At 41.3% G+C, this 16,084-nt stretch overlaps 1 protein-coding gene across 1 annotated transcript in view; it reads left to right on the top strand.

Moving 5' to 3' along the window:
- Nucleotides 1–405: 405 nt before the first annotated feature.
- LOC107298517 (TBC1 domain family member 17-like) overlaps nt 406–16,084 on the top strand; it is a 22,576-nt gene continuing 6,897 nt past the window's right edge. The window contains 14 exon segments of the mRNA XM_015827896.1: nt 406–426; nt 912–1,010; nt 1,889–1,963; nt 3,468–3,579; nt 3,773–3,986; nt 5,361–5,472; nt 7,229–7,393; nt 8,756–8,887; nt 9,440–9,543; nt 9,680–9,774; nt 10,901–11,017; nt 11,790–11,890; nt 12,602–12,701; nt 12,962–13,059. Coding sequence (XP_015683382.1) covers nt 406–426; nt 912–1,010; nt 1,889–1,963; nt 3,468–3,579; nt 3,773–3,986; nt 5,361–5,472; nt 7,229–7,393; nt 8,756–8,887; nt 9,440–9,543; nt 9,680–9,774; nt 10,901–11,017; nt 11,790–11,890; nt 12,602–12,701; nt 12,962–13,059 — 1,545 coding nt within the window.

Below are 16,084 nucleotides of genomic sequence, written 5' to 3'. Positions count from 1 at the left end.
CCCAGGCTTAACTTCCGAGGCCAAAATCACCCAGATGCTTCCACGTGCCAGCTCCCTAGTTAAATCATAAAATATATTTTCTATTTCGTACCTTATTAAGTTCTTCGAATGTATAAGCATTCCTTAACCGGGGGCATAATTATTTAATATTACCTGCATACTGGCAGAAAACGTACAGATAAAGTCATGTTTAAAGAGCCAGCCACTTTGACCTTTTCAAAGATGGCGCCAAAAGCTTCATGTGTGCTTCCAAACGAGACATTCAACCGTTCCAGCTTGAGCTTTTTCCGCGCCAGAAACAATGATGACGGCTTCAAGACATATTTTTTTAAAAAACAAACCCAATCGGGTCAATCGGAGCAGGAAATGACGTGTTTGTTTTTCAGGAAGTAGCTGTCAGGCAGAATGGAGTTAGGGGGCTGCAGGGTAAGAGAGGCCTTTAATCCTCCAGGAGGGTGCTCCTTAGGCTCTGCGAAGCAAAAAACGGGCTGTCAAAGGAAAAGGGGATTGGGTTTTTTTTTTAATCCCAGCATGAGCTGAAAAGGATTTCCCGGGAGTCGAGGGCCGGCTGTGTCACTCCGTATGGAAACTCTGGTTTGTTAGAAATGGGGAAATGTGCTTTTATCCGTCTTGGAAGTTACAGGGAGACGTGATATTCCTCCTAGATGTATTGAGACTCCCCCCTTCCCCCCCCCCGTAGTATATAGAGGTTGGTTATCAGCGTTACGGTTATATAAAATGGTGGTTTTTCCCCCTTTTGTTTTGGATTTGTTTTGAGGCTTTCACAATAAACCATTAAAGGAGCTTGGATCTGGTTACCTGAGCTGCACATTGGAGGAAAAAAACCTGGAAGAGTGGAATTCTGGTTCTTTTCCTGCCCCTTCCATTCCTTTTCTTCTGACTTTTTGCAGGTTGCATTTGAGAAAGATGGGGTCTATTTACACACCAGTGCAAAGCGGCATCCTGACCAAGATTCCCTCATACCAGGAGTTATCCGCATCATTGAGAAGGTGGGTCGAGACAGGTTGCCGATTGGATTGTAAACTGAAGCAGGAGGCTATGTGGTCGTGGTGAGAAAATTGGTTACATTGGGATATTGGTTATATTGGGGCATTGTGTTCAGTCCTATTTACCGTTAAATGAATGGACAAAGCAGGCTCAAGACTTTTCTCTTTTCCTTTTTTTGATGCCTGAGGAAGAATCTGAGGCTTTTGTAGTTTTGTCATATTGACTCATTGCGACATTGTGGTTAAAGGTAGTTAGGATTCATTTGAACAAAACTGGTCAGAAGAGTGGCGGCGTCATATTTGAGTCCAAGGGTTTAACAGTTTGTTCATACTACAAGTTGTCCTCATTTAATGACCACAATTGGGACTGGCAACTAGGTCGTTAAAAAAATGTGTTACTTAAGATCACAATGTTATGGTCTTACTTCAGTTTTCCTTTGCTTTGCAGACCTGAGAAAGCTGTACATGTGAGGTCTGGTTGCAAAGTTACTTTTTTATCACTATCGTAACTGCAAAAGGCAGCTAAATGAGGCAATTGTTAAATGAAGACTACCTGTATGGTATGTTAATGCATGTGCACAAATAGTAGATTATGTTGCACATAAAAGATTTAATTATTTCACAAGAAATTCTAAATTTCCAGCACTTTGTGATTTAAGCAGTGTATATCAAAAAGCATTAAGCAGGTTGTGATGATATTTTAGAAAACAACGTGGGGCATGAGCAGCATTTCAGTATTTATGCATCAATTGCTTTTCAAGGAGGAAACACATGAAAGTGAACACTCCTTTGATTCCTTACATTTCAAAGTTTGAAATTCAAGTTTTTGGAATGAGAGATTTTGTGGGGATATTTTATTATGCTTTTTTCTTTTTATTCAGGGCTCAGATACTTTACTACAATGGACCCCTGTGGACGAATCTTCAGATACTGCTCAAATCATGTACACCAAAAAGGTAAGATTTTCTGCTGATTTAATCCTCTGCCTATATGTATTAAACTCTGCAATATATTTGCTCTCAATATGTTGGCAGAAGTAAAAATACATTTCTTTAGATTAGTAGTTTTTTTTTTTATCAAGCACTGTATGAGTTGTTTGTTCTTTGCAGAGCAATATGTTGTGGTATCTTTTCGGTCTATCTAACAGTAAAAAAAAAAAGACCCTTAACCTCTTGAGGAAAATTGTTACAAGAATATAAAACAATGCTTGGGTTTCAATTATATATGCCTTAAATTCTACCAGAATTATTATAGTCCTGTATCATAACGGAGCCTGCCCATCACGGTTATAACTTGTGACAGTTGTAAAATGGGTCGGTCACAATACAGACATGATTTCACAACCTTTTTTGCAGCAGTCATTAAACAAATCAGTGGTTTGCTATGAGTGCAATTTTGCCCAAAAAACAAGTAAATGCTGGATTTTTGGTAAAACGTGATCATGTGACAGTGGGGCGCTGCAAACAGTTGTAAATGTGGCCTGGTTGCAGAGCACCCAAAGTGCAATCGTGATGCAGGTAGGAGTGACCGTAAGAAATTTGAATCTGCATCATAAATACCCCCCCCCCCCAAGTAGGTCTGTTGGAACTTTGAATGGTTGCTAAGTGACTGGTCATAAGTTGAGAACTACATGTACGGCTATTCTTGTAGTGTCTTACCCAGCAGGTTTGGATAGATCTGAAACATTGAATAAATATTTGTATGCTTTTAATATTTTTAGGACCCAAATGCAAGTATACTTTGTGCTTTTTTCAACATAAAATTGGTAATTAGGGAAGTTAGGCTAGATGCTTAGTGGTTCTCTTCTGCTCTGCAGACAGACAGTAGTCCTTCTTCTAGTTGCCAAATAGAGATATTGTGGGAGTTTACTGAATAGAAACTGTCTCATATGATAACATAAACCAGAAGAAATGTTCAGGAAAGGTTGATCAAAGTTAAGAAAGCATTTGGTAGTCTTATGTGGCTTCTTCAGGGTGGAGAAAGATTTTTTTTTATGGTTTCTATGTTCTTTATGGACAAAATGCACTCCTTTTTTCCTCATAAGAAAGGTTATGTTGAGTGAACTGCTGGAATTCTGTCTCATTGTTGTCCTCTGTTCTGAAAGAATCTTGTAGCACCTTTTCTGACTAACAAATTTGGTTGAATGGAATAAGCTTTCGTGAGTGGCGTGAGAATTCAATAAAATTTGTTAGTTGGAAAAGATGGTATCAGACTATTGATTTTTTGCCACAATTCCCCTTGTATAGTTCCTTTATTCCGATTCCTAGGAATCAGATCCTCTATTTTAGTAGATTCAAATTCAAATCAGTATCTACTTTACAAGAAAAGTTTGTACTTCTCTTTTCTTGCTCAGATGTTTCTTGGTGAGAACAGGGCCTAAAGGAGCATTGCCCTGAAGACACTGTGAGGGACATATTTAAAAACATAGAAATGTCCTTTAACTTGTTTTCTCTTTACTAGGATACCATTGGCTCCCAAGCCGAGGAAGAACACTTTGATCCAGGATATGAACCAGACTGGGCTGTAATCAGTACAGTGGGGACGAGGTCTCGGGTCCAGGAGGAAACAGCTGGTAAATTGAAAGAAGAAGTACTAGCTTCCTTTTACGAATTTCAGTTGTGTGTATCTAGGTTTACTGATGAAGTTGCAATGAGGAATGGAAGATGGGGATGAGATAAAGATGGCAGCTAGACATTTTGTTTCCAGAGGATTGTTTCTTCTGTCCTTTGTCACTATGCTTTTCCTGTGTTGTTTTCCTCTACCAGTTTCTGGGCCAAAATCTCCAGTCCCTCGAGGTCAGTGGGCCTTCTCTCTCAGCTTGTCTGAGCTGAAATCCATCCGTAAGAGTAAGCCAGGCCTCGGTTGGTCGTATCTCATCTTCATCACCAAAGAAGGCATTTCCATTCAAGCTCTGCATTTTCACCGTGGAGGCACAAAGGCCCTTCTCAAAGCTCTTTGCAAATACGTTATATTAGCCACGTGAGTGAGATTACACCACAACCTCTGTTTATATTCTCCATCTGGTTTAAACTTATTGCATGGAAGGGGGGAATGTTTTCTAATATCAGCTTCTGAAAGTGAATTTTGAAAGCCTTTTTGTTAGATACCAGGACATCCCCAAGGCTATAGATTAAGTTAGGAAATGAGGAAAAACATCCAGGAGGAAAGCAGTAGCAAACCACTTTTACATTGTTAGCAAGGAAACCATTTGAATTTGTCCATGAAGTCAAGGTCTGGGAGTCAAGGTTGACATTATTCTTTATTTTTTTGGATGCTTTGAGCAAAGTGCTGGCTAAGTTTCAAGTAAAGCCCAGATATTCTGAGAAGCAACAGTAAGTGAAATCTGGTTATCCTGGTTTATTTGGGATTTCTTGTAGTCATCTGAAGGGCTGAGTGACTATGGGGTGCCCTTTCCCCCGTCCTGTTCAAATGAATCAAATGCTTTCTTCACAACTGAATAAGAACCAGTTTTAGATTTTAGAGACTATTCTATGTAGCTTCAGATTAGTAGAGCAGATAGCATGTGATGCAGGTTATGGACATGTTTATAAGAGAAATGCAGTTTCTAAGCATTCTAATTACATACAGTTTTGCTCCTGCATGTAAAGGAACCTTGCTCTGTAGTACTTAAGGGAAACAGTAAAGCAAAAGCAGTTCCTCTAATGTGCTAGTTTTCTTTGTGTAGCAAAGAGCAGTTAAAATATAGGAATCTCCAACTGTAGTTAGAAGTAGAATAGTTCCAGAAGGACTTTATAATACATGATGGACCCAACAGGAGTTAGAAAAGAAGATCTGGAACTTTGTTATTGTAGGTGTTGATAGCAGTGAGAATTCTATATGCACAGAATTGGAAAGTTACGTCAATCCCATAACAGAAGAAAGGATGGAAAAAGTGATGGTGCTAGCAGAAATGGCAAAACTGTTTTAGTTAGAAAGAACATATACAGCGTTGTTTCTACTTGGAAACTGCTTCTAGACTTTGTGCTTGAGACAGAAAAAAAAAGAACTTTGATGCTGATTAATATAGTTTGTTTTTATAGAAATGGCTAGTACTTGTTAAGTTGGTAAAGTAAAAAGTTGAGGCTGTAATTCTATTCTGTACTTTCCTGTACTGTAAAAAGTTGGAAGTCGGTGCTTTCATTTTTCTTTCCCCCTTTGCCCTACAGTTTTCTTTCCCTTTTCTTCCCCATTTTTCCTGTCATCTTTGTTTTCATCTGTATTTTATACTATGATAATTTTAATTCTTGAAAACAATGAAAAAATATAATGGACCCAACAATATCATATATCCCAATGTTGAAACCCTCCTCCAGATTAAAAAAAAATCATTTCCTTTTGTTTTCTTTCTTGTAGCTCTCCCAAAGATTCTCGGCTCTACCTGGTTTATATACATGATTCAGACGCCCTTTCTCATTCCTTTGATGAGCTTCAACTCTTTGATGACAGTTCATCAAATCTAGTATCGGTAAGACTGTTTTCTGAAGGGACTTATCTGGAGTCACATACCGTGGAAAGGGAATGAAGGAAAACTAAAAACAGAATAATGGGGCTTTGTGGGGAAAAAAGGACAAGCTATTAACATGGGGTTTCTTTGTTTGAGGCAGAAGCCTTGGTTTAGGAATGCTGGAATGCTTTGGGAATAGTTATGTGCATGATTTTCAATCAAAAGGGATCAAATCCACAATAAAGGTGTTGTGCACACTCTTTAGCAGGGAGATGGAATTAGTTTAAACAGTTAGATCAATGTTTCTCATCCTTGACAAGTTTAAGACGTCTGGACTTTAACTCCCAGAATTCCCCAGCCAGCCATGATATCTGGGGAATTCTTGGAGTTGAAGTCCAGATATCTTAAAGTTGCCAAAGTTGAGAAATACTGAGTTAGATGATAAGCCAGCAAGTGAGAATCCAGAACTGTGTCTTTGATTTTTTGAAAACTCAAGCAGACCGGATATTTTTATTTGTACTGTTTTTCAACTCCTGCATCCAAAAGAATATCTACAAAGATTGCATAGAACTAGAAATATAGAGCATAGAACATCATCAGAGTTGGAAGGGACCTTGGAGGTCTTCTAGTCCAACCCCTGCTCAAGCAGGAGACCCTATACCATTTCAGACAAATGGCTGTCCAATCTCTTCTTAAAAGCCTCCAGTGATGGAGCACCAACAACTTCTGGAGGCAAGTTGTTCCACTGGTTAATTGTTCTCACTGTTAGAAAATTTCTCCTTAGTCCTAGGTTGCTTCTTTCCTTGGTTTGTTTCCATCCATTGCTTGTCTTGCTTTCCGGTGCTTTGGAAAATAAATTGACCCCCTCTTCTTTATGGCAGCTCCTCAAATATTGGAACACTGCTATCATGTCACACCTAGTCCTCCTTTTCACCAGACTAGACATACCCAATTCCTGCAATCTTTCTTCATGTTTTAACCTCCAGTCCTCTAGTCATCTTTGTTGCTCTTCTCTGCACTCTTTCCAGATTCTCAGCATCTTTTTTATATCATGATGACCAAAACTGGATGCAGTATTCCAGGTGTGTCTTACCAAGGCTTTATAAGGCAGTATTAAGACTTCATGTGATCTTGATTCTATCCCTCTGTTAATGATTGAATGTGTAAAGTTGCACCATCAGGTTCTGGGCAAACATGATTTGAGTTCAAGTTCCAGGAAGTGGATTATAGACTGATAGTTGAAAAAGTGGTTTAGCCACTTCAGTAGCTCTTCACACCACCAGCAGCTATTTACATTGGAAGAACATAAACTACATTGGAGAGGGCTGTGATTATATCCTGAGTACTAACTGCAGAGATTCAGATACATGAGTGCTACTGAGATGATTAGCACCGAACACTCCTAGATCACAGATTAATTAGGTATTATGAATAATATGCAACATGGATTTGATGCAGTGAAGTTTAACAGGTAGTCCTCCCTTAGCGACCAAAAATTGGGACTGGCAACTCTACTGCCAAGTGTTACAATTGCTAAGCGAAACATCATGTGACTGTGGCTTAATGATTTTACTTCCACCTTCTCTATGAACTCTGCTTATTGCAAGCCAGTTGTGAAGCACACAAATGGTGATCACATGACTGGAATGCTACAGTGTTTGCTGGTTGCGAAGCTGGTTTTTTTTTTACACCTTTGTAACTTTGAATGGTTGCTAAATGAGACAGTCAGTAAATGAGCTCCGCCTGTAGCTGTAAACATGGTTGTTTTTCCTCCTAGTGATTCCTGCAGGATCCTTATGCTGCCACCTTTGGTGGCTTCTCCAAAGTTACCAATTTCTTCCGTGGAGCTCTGCACCAGGAAGATGGACTCGCCCACCATTCCCATAGTGACTCAGCGGCTGCCAATGTGGAGGAAGAGACGGGCTTTGAAGTCATCACCTGTGTGAGTGTTGAAATAGGCAATTTTTGAGGGCTGGCAGAGAGTAGGAGAAATGGCAACCGGTCAAAGGGGAAGAGGTGTTTTTCTGGCTCAAGGAATGGTTGGTTATCCTTTCTGCCACCCATTTCCTCCAACTGTCATAGAGTTGCTGAAGATTTGGCTATGTTGTGGGGGGAGAGCTTGTAGAAAAGCAACAAGTGGGACACTGCAGAAGTAGCAGATTACAAATGAACTCTTTGAAGGAAATCCCTTTCCCTTAATCAAAAGTCAACCAGACTGTCTTTAAACACAGAAACTTAAAAGGACCAGTGTCCACCTTAGAGCAGATCTGCAAAACAATGCGTAGGAGGAATGGCAGCTAGTTTGCTAAAGTGGTTTGTGCTGCCTTGTCATGTTTACACATGCATCTGTCAGTTTCATATCTTCGTGTATCAGAGTGTCAAATTTTGCCTGATCTAGTCTTTCCATCAGTGGAGTGACTACACAAGTGATTCATGAGGGCTAAAAAACTTGACACCCAGTGTGAAGCTGCTGTAGTAGTAGCAGCTAGCGTCCAAGATCACTAAATTTTGTAGGACTGAGAAGATGCAGCTTCTGGGTGATAGCCCTTAACTTATAGATTCCTTCCAGCAAAAATGACAGTTGTGGTTGCTCTTAAGAGGATTTAAAACCTTACATTTGTGATATTTGTTGAGGGTATTTTAAAATGTGTCATACTTGGAACTGGCTTGAAGAGCTGATTATATTGAAGATAGTTATATTATGCTAATATATTTACTCTATAAGCTTCCTTCAAAAGATTATGCTCTTAAAAGTAAAAAATGATTAAATAAAAGAAAATACAGTGGTACCTTGGTACTCGATTGCTTTACTCAATTCATTTTGATACGAAAAGTTTGTCCCAGTACTTCTCATTTGTTTGGCACTCATGCTAGAACTTGTCGGTGTCGGCTGTCTTGTGACTCACAACTCTTTCCAGCCAAAACAAAGGATCACATATTAATTACATGCTTTGTTTGGAACTCATTGTTTTTAGTATCCATTGCGCCTCCCAGAACTAATTATTGACGAGTACCAAGGTGCCACTGTAGTTAACAGATCCACAACACAATTTCTCCATTGTTTGCTAGATCTACTGCTATGAAACTTTGGGGAAGTGCTTCTAGAACTTCTCAGTGTGAAAAGAATTTGCAATATGTAGGCACATTTGAATATAGAAATAGTTCTTTAGGCTCTTCAGCTTTACAACACCCCTTTAATTCAAAAGGAAACTTTTAATCATTATACTTTCTCCCTCCTTCCCTCTTAAGGACCTTTTCTTCTTCAGATACAATTGGTTTTTTTAGCTTACTTTGTTCCTAGCAGCAGGCACAACTAGGAGAATGGCCTTCTGTTCAAAGGGAAACCCCTGTTACGGAACAGGAATGGGAACAGCATCTGGATCCTGATGGACGTGTACTGGATCCCAATGGGTTGCGGAAGAGGATCTTTGCTGGGGTGAGATTTGTGGGAAGGTGGACAGCTGGACCAGCATGCCTTATGTTTCTAGAATAGAAAACAAGAGGAGATTATAGTGGCTGTTTATTGGAATGTCCATGTAAACTGATGAGAGTAGTACGATACAGGTAGTCCTCAACTTAGGACGTTTGAAAGCGAATGTGGCGGTTGTAAAGGAAGCACTGTTGTATAGTCAATCCATTGTCCACATTTGGCATTATTTTGCGGGAAACTGGAAGTAAATGCCAGTTTCTGGCAAAAAGAAAAAAAACCACCTCACAAATCATGGTCATGTGACTGCAGGACACTGCAAACAGCCCTAAATGCAGGCTGGTTGCCAATGCCCAAAATGTGATTATGTGACTGTCTGAACTTTGAATTGGGGTGTGTGTGTCTGTCATAACGTCAAACACTTGCAAGTTGAGGACCACCTGTACTGTGTTTCTTACCACTGATTTAAGCCCTGGAATTGATGCAGATAGGTGCTTTGTTCTATAATAACTTGGCTCGTTGGTTCCTTTCTTTGAATTACTTTTTTTTTGTCCCTTTCAGGGTCTCAGCATGTCATTACGTAAGGAAGTGTGGAAGTATCTTTTGAACTATTATTCCTGGGGCAACACCAGCGAGGAGAACAAGGCGCAAGTGAGACGGAAAACGTAAGCCTAAATTCATCATCAGGGAGTGGCCTGTTTCAAGGAGAACTAGTCCTGGGGCTTGGCAAGGACTTTTAGGTCTGCAGGGGTGACCCGAGTCTGAGCATTTTTCCATTCCACTCTTCATCCTTCTCCTCAGAGACGAATACTTCCGCATGAAGTTACAATGGAAGTCGGTCAGCGAGGAACAGGAGCTGCGGAACTTTTTACTGCGGGGTTATCGCAGCCTTATCGGTTGGTATAAATTCTACTTGTTGGTTTTGATTGGTCTGAGGTTTACTCTCATTCAGTAATAGCACATGGCTGATTTGTTTTTGCCCATCTTTTTTGCCAATGGCCGGAATCGCAACTTTCTTAGCCATGCTGAACTGCTGGCCTAAAGCAAGGTCATTCTGTTCATATTATCTACCCTCGTATTACAGCCAGATGCTTCTAAACACAATCCTTTCTTCCTTTATTGTTTCCCAGTATCTAATATTGCAAAACTATGTTTCCCTTTGAATGCGGAGGTTTCTCCCATTATCTGCTCTGGTTAATAATCAGTGCACAGAAGACAGAATCTTTTAGAGCTTTCCAAGATAGCAGCCACCACCACTACTTCTGACAGTATATTGTATGAATGAATTATACATTAAATAAATGCTTTCTTTGGTCTGGCCTGAATCTGTTGCCAATGAGGTTCAGTAAGTGATTCCCAAGTTCTTATATGCTACATCATAACAATAGTACTTAGACTTATATACCGTTCCATAGTGCTTTATGGCCCTCTCTAAGTGGTTTACAGAGCCAGCATACTGCTCCCAACAATCTAGGTCAGGGGTCTTCAAACTTGGCCCTTTTATGACTTGTGGACTTCAACTCCCAGAATTCCTCAGCCAGCATGCCTGGCCAAGTTTGAAGACCCCTGATCTAGGTCCTCATTTTACTGACCTTGGAAGGATGGAAGGAAGGCTGAGTCAACCTTAAGCTGGTCAAGATCGAACTCCTGGCATTGGGTAGAGTCGGCCTGCAATACGTCATTCTAACCACTGCACCACAGCTCATTATACGACAAGGAGTCTGATCTCTCCATTTCTGATTTTTCTGCACCCTCATTCATAATTTAATTTCTATTGAATCCCACTGGTGCTTGTCCTAATATTTTGGAACACCCTTTTTCTAATCTAAATCGTCTAAGCTGTGCATATGACCATTTGTTCTTTCCTTGGGGTATAATGCCTCCATCTTTCCTTATTACTTTGCTTTCCTGATTTAGTTTGCCTTTTTTTAAATGAATTCCTTTCCTAAGTTATCTTTCTGAATGTCCCTTGTAAGGGGCAGTACAGGTGAGTTTTATAAACTTGTCGTGGTGCCTTTGCAGAAAGAGATGTCAGCCGCACAGATAGAAACAACAAATTCTATGAGGGCAATGAGAATCCAGGACTGGTACTGTTGAATGATGTGCTGATGACATACTGCATGTACAACTTTGATCTAGGTGAGTTCCAAGCAAGAGCACCAGTTGAAGTCATCATGGCTTAAGAGGGGGCTCTTAGAAGCATAGAAACACAGAAAACTGATGGCAGAAAAACACCAAGTGGTCCATCATTAATTTATTTTTATTTGTAGCCATTATTTTTTTACTTTTATTTATTTTAGTCAGATGATAGACATGCATTTATCCCAAGTATGTTTAAACTCAGTTAGTGATGATTGACCCACTACCTCCACTGAAAGTTGGTTCCAAGCTTCCATTACTCTTTCTATGAAGTAATATTTTCTAACATTACTTTTGCACTTTCCTCTTGTCTGTTTGAGGTCATGCCTCCATGTTCTTGATTTTTGGTTAATATTGAAACTATTGCCCTCTGGAAGCTTAATGGACAAAGATTGAAGGAAGCAGAAGTATGGGTAGTAAGGAATAGATACAGTTTAATCATGTGCAGCTACATGGATCTGAAAAGAAAAAGGTGCTTCAGAGGGAATATGGGCATCTTATTATACCTGTCAGTGTTTCCGTAAAGAAGCCACAAATTTGGGGGGCTGAGCTAGCAGTCATGTGGCCTAGCACCAGATGCGTTTGAATTAATGAGAGAGTGTTCATCACTGTCTTCTTAATGGCATGTTTCCTGGAACTGTGTGAGCCCAGGAAAAGGTGTAGCTTCTTTTAAAGAGTCACCCACAGAAAAGATAAGCATTAATTTGAAGCTTGAAAAATCACATCAAATGAAGAAATTAAAACTCATTATTTCTTTTGCTTGCCTGAACAGGGTACGTACAAGGTATGAGTGATCTCCTGTCCCCCATTCTCTAGATCACCCAGAATGAAGTCGACGCCTTCTGGTGCTTCTGTGGTTTCATGGAACTGGTGGTGAGTACACTGTCGGGGTCAGCCCAACTTGTTGGAAAATAAAAACTCCTTGTAACCATAATTAATTAATTAATATACTCTTACCCTCATTTTAAGACATTTCTCAAAGTTACAGCATGAAATTCAGGAAAGTTATGGGTCTTTGACTTGATTTGCTACTAGTTTCATTTTTAAAAAATCTGTTTGGATTATAATCTTGGTTTTGTATTTTAAGCCTTGAGGACTACTTTTAGGGAAGAGGCTGGTATATAGGTAGTCCTCAGCTTATGACCACAATATCGCCCAAAATTTCTGCTGCTAGGTGAGATATTTGTTAAGTGAGTTTTGGCCCATTTTATGAGCTTTCTTGCCACAGTTGTTAAGTGAATCAATGCAGTTGTTAAATTAGTAACACAGTTAGGTGAATAATCTGGCTTCCTCCTTTATTTAGCTAGTCAGGTCAGAAAAGATGATCACATGACCCTGGGACACTGCAACCATCATAAATATGAGTCAGTTGCCAAATGTCTGAATTTTGATCATGTGACCGCGGGGATGCCGCAACGATCGTATTGTGAAAAACGGTCATAAGTCACTTTTTTCAGTGCTGCTGTAACTTTGAACGGTCACTAAAAGAATCGTTGTAAGCCGAGGACTACCTGTATACATTTACTTAACAATAATTACTTCTCCCCACCCGTTTTTTCATGGTCTTCTGTTTTCTGCTTGCAGCATCACAATTTTGAAGAAAGCCAGGAGTCCATGAAACGCCAGCTTTCCCAGCTCACCTTGCTTCTTAGAGTGCTGGATCCCCCACTCTGTGACTTCCTAGGTACAGGTGTATTACAGGTGTAGAAAAGTTAAAAATTAAGGGACTCTTGTTTCTATGGAGATGTTTATGTTTTTGTTCTTTATTGCATGTAATGTTAAAAAATTGTTAAATCTAATTATTCAGGGGCTTTTTCATCTTTCTTTAATTTGACCTACAACTCTTTTAAAAACTAAAAAAACATATTTTACGCTAATGAATACCTAACTGCATAATTCCATTTTTTGCTTTTGTTTCTGTCCTATTTTTCCTGCTTCCCATAGACTCGAAGGAGTCTGGCACCTTATGTTTCTGTTTCCGATGGATCTTGATCTGGTTCAAGAGAGAATTTTCCTTCTCTGAAATTCTTCAGCTTTGGGAGGTGAGACTCGGAAAAAAAAATCTTACTCAAGTCAGGACGATTAGGGGAAACCTAGGTGATAATTTGTTTCATTTTGGGGATTGGTGGAGGGAACAGAGAAAACAGACTGGTGAAAACCAGTGGGACTGCAGGTACAGTGTTGAGGTGTGGGGAAATGTCCGAGGGAGATTTACAGATGCAAAAAGTGTTAGAAAGGCAGAGACTTGTGGGAATGTTTTCCAGCCATTTCTTCAAAAAGTTTAGATTTTCATGTACAGTATACCATTCTCAGATGGTATCTCAACATGCAGCTGTCAGTCCTCATGCTGCAGAGAACCCTTCCTTGGAGAGAGGCAATAAGCCAAAAGAATCCCAGATACACATTGCAAGACAGCACACAGCAGTTACATCATCTGGATCTGCTTTTGTGGAGTCCAAATCTAAGTGAATAATGGCCAGTTTTATTGGCAGATTTCTTATCAGTTTCCTGCCCATTCTTCTCCAAAGATAAATGGGCCCTTTTGAATTAGAACCACTGGACATAATTCTTGCACTGCACCATTCTGCCAATAGAGAAACATTGTTTCTCCTCTTATCACCATGATATCAGCCCAGATATGTACCTGTACTTGGATTAGGTTGGATTCAATCCTTGTCTTTCTCCATCACTTCCCTAAGTGTACAGGTAGTCCTCATGTTATGATGGCAACTGGGATTGGAATGGCTAAGCAATGTGGTCACAAAGTACAATGTCATGTGACTGCATCGCTTAGCGATGGCAATCTCGGACCTCATGTGATTGGAATCCTAGGCAAGCCGGCTGGCAGATAACAGTTGCAGATGGGTGAGTCCTGCAGGTAAACATTACTAAATGTGGGTGGGCCGGCAGGGGCCACAGGTGGGTGCTACAGCACGGGCAGGCTGGTGGGGAAGATTCCTAATGATGATCCCGTGACTGCACCTCCTATGGGTCTGTGACAATTCGCTGCAGCCAAGTCACCATGGCCAAGTTGTTGTGGGACAACTCACTGTGGGGCAAGAGTTACCGTAATATCAAATAAATAGCAATAGCAATAGCACTTAGACTTATATACCTCTTCACAGTGCTTTACAGCCCTCTCTAAGCGGTTTACAGACTCAGTATTTTGCCCCTAACAGTCTGGGTCCTCATTTTACCGACCTCGGAAGGATGGAAGGCTGAGTCAATGTTGAGCCGGTGAAAATCAAACTGTCGAACTGCTAGCTGTCAGCAGAAGTAGACTGCAGTACTGCATTCTAACCCCTGCGCCACCAAGGCTCTAAATGGTGGAATAGAATTGTTGTGTCCTGAGCCTGCAGAAGCAGGCTCGGGACGATGCAAGAGTCCCGGGCATTGCAAAAGCTGCCTGGGACCAGACTGAGTGGCGCCGGCCTTGCGCGCATGCGCAAGGCGGGAAAAGACTGCCTGCTATTGGTTGTGATTGCCCGGGGATCTGGGAGTATAAAAAGAGGCCTGCGTGCCTCTGCTCTTGTTGGTTGGTAGTTGTAAGAGAGTGAGAATAAAGATCTGTTCTGTAACATGAATTGCCTCCTTCGCCATTTATCTCCGGACTTAACACTGGCGACGAAGGTGGGATTTAGTCTAATTAGCTAGGGAAGCTTAAGACTCACCCAAAAGAAGTCTGGAAGAGGGACGACGGCGTTGAAGTTAGCGTCTATCCTGCCAGTACAGCATCGCTGGAGGGTGAGTGCGACTGAAGAAAACCCTGTCCCTTGATCATGGCGACAATCGGTCGTTTATCTGAATTTGATGTCTCTCACCCGGAAAAATGGGAATCTTACGTTGCAAGGGTGGAGACTTACTTCCGAGTGAATCAGATAAGGGAAGATGGACTAAAAGCTGCCACGATGTTGTGCGTTTGTGGGCAAGACGCTTTTGAGATCGCCGAGAATCTAGTCGCCCCGGCCTCGCTAGAAGCTGTTTCATACTCTGATCTAAAGAAACTTTTGAAAGAACACTTCCAGCCCAAGCAATCTGTTATTGCGTGGAGGCACACATTTGAACTGAGAGATCAGCGAGCTGGGGAATCAGCAAAAGAATTTATTGCAGCCTTGAGAAGAGCAGCTAAACTGTGCGAGTTCAAGGATTTAGAAGAAAGGCTGTGCGATCGTTTTGTATGCGGACTGAGGAACAGAGACTTACAGCAGAAGCTGTTTGCTAAGGAAGATGTCTCTTTCCAAGATGCTCTGCGAGAGGTTACGGCAGAGGAAGCTGCAGGCGGAGCGTTAAAGAATCTGCGGCCCACTCGAAGCGCTCCAGAGACTGCAACCATCCACAAGGAGGACGTGTGGGAGGACTCGGAAGAGGATCCTGAAGATGAAGTGGACAAGCTTCATCAAGCAGCCAGGAGGAGGCCCAAGGATCGTCTGGACAAAGGCCCCGCTGAGCTTCGATGCTTCGGATATGGAGGTCGCCACAAGCGGGCGGAATGTCGGTTCCGTTCTGCCATCTGCAGAGTGTGCGGCAAGAAAGGCCACATCGCAACTGTTTGTCTGAGTCGACAGAAGGTACAACCGAAGGAAGAATTGAATCTAAAAGGTACCAGGGTCCCCAGCCAAAACAGGGTGGGTTTCTGTGCAACACGCAGAAATATATTAAGGATTGGCACACACAAACCCCTTAAAAAGAAATTGTCCCTTAAAGTAAGGTTGCAAAGGGTTCCATTGTCTATGGAACTGGACACGGGGTCTGCCCTATCCATAATTTCCCTCAACACATTCCACAAAATCTGCAGCAGCAGTGGCCAGCGAACTACGCTCAGGCCTTCTAATGTAATTCTTACTGACTTTCAAAATTCCAAGGTGTGTGTTAAAGGGGAGGCCACCCTTAAGGTACAGTCTAAGAATTTTGAAGGTCCCTTAGATGTGCTGGTTGTTGGGGGTGAGCGCACGAGTCTGATTGGACTCGATTGGTTCGAGGCCTTAGGAATCCAGGTAACAGGGTTGCACAAATTGCAAACGGAGACCCTAGCAGACGTCTGCAAGGAGTTTGCAGATGTGTTCAGCT

This window comes from Protobothrops mucrosquamatus, unplaced genomic scaffold (genome assembly GCF_001527695.2).
Source record: "Protobothrops mucrosquamatus isolate PMUCROS unplaced genomic scaffold, P.Mucros_1.0 scaffold4045, whole genome shotgun sequence".
NCBI classification, from domain to species: Eukaryota; Metazoa; Chordata; class Lepidosauria; order Squamata; family Viperidae; genus Protobothrops; species Protobothrops mucrosquamatus.
Note: the sequence above shows the minus strand (reverse complement) of the source record. Positions and strands in the feature narration are given on the sequence as shown.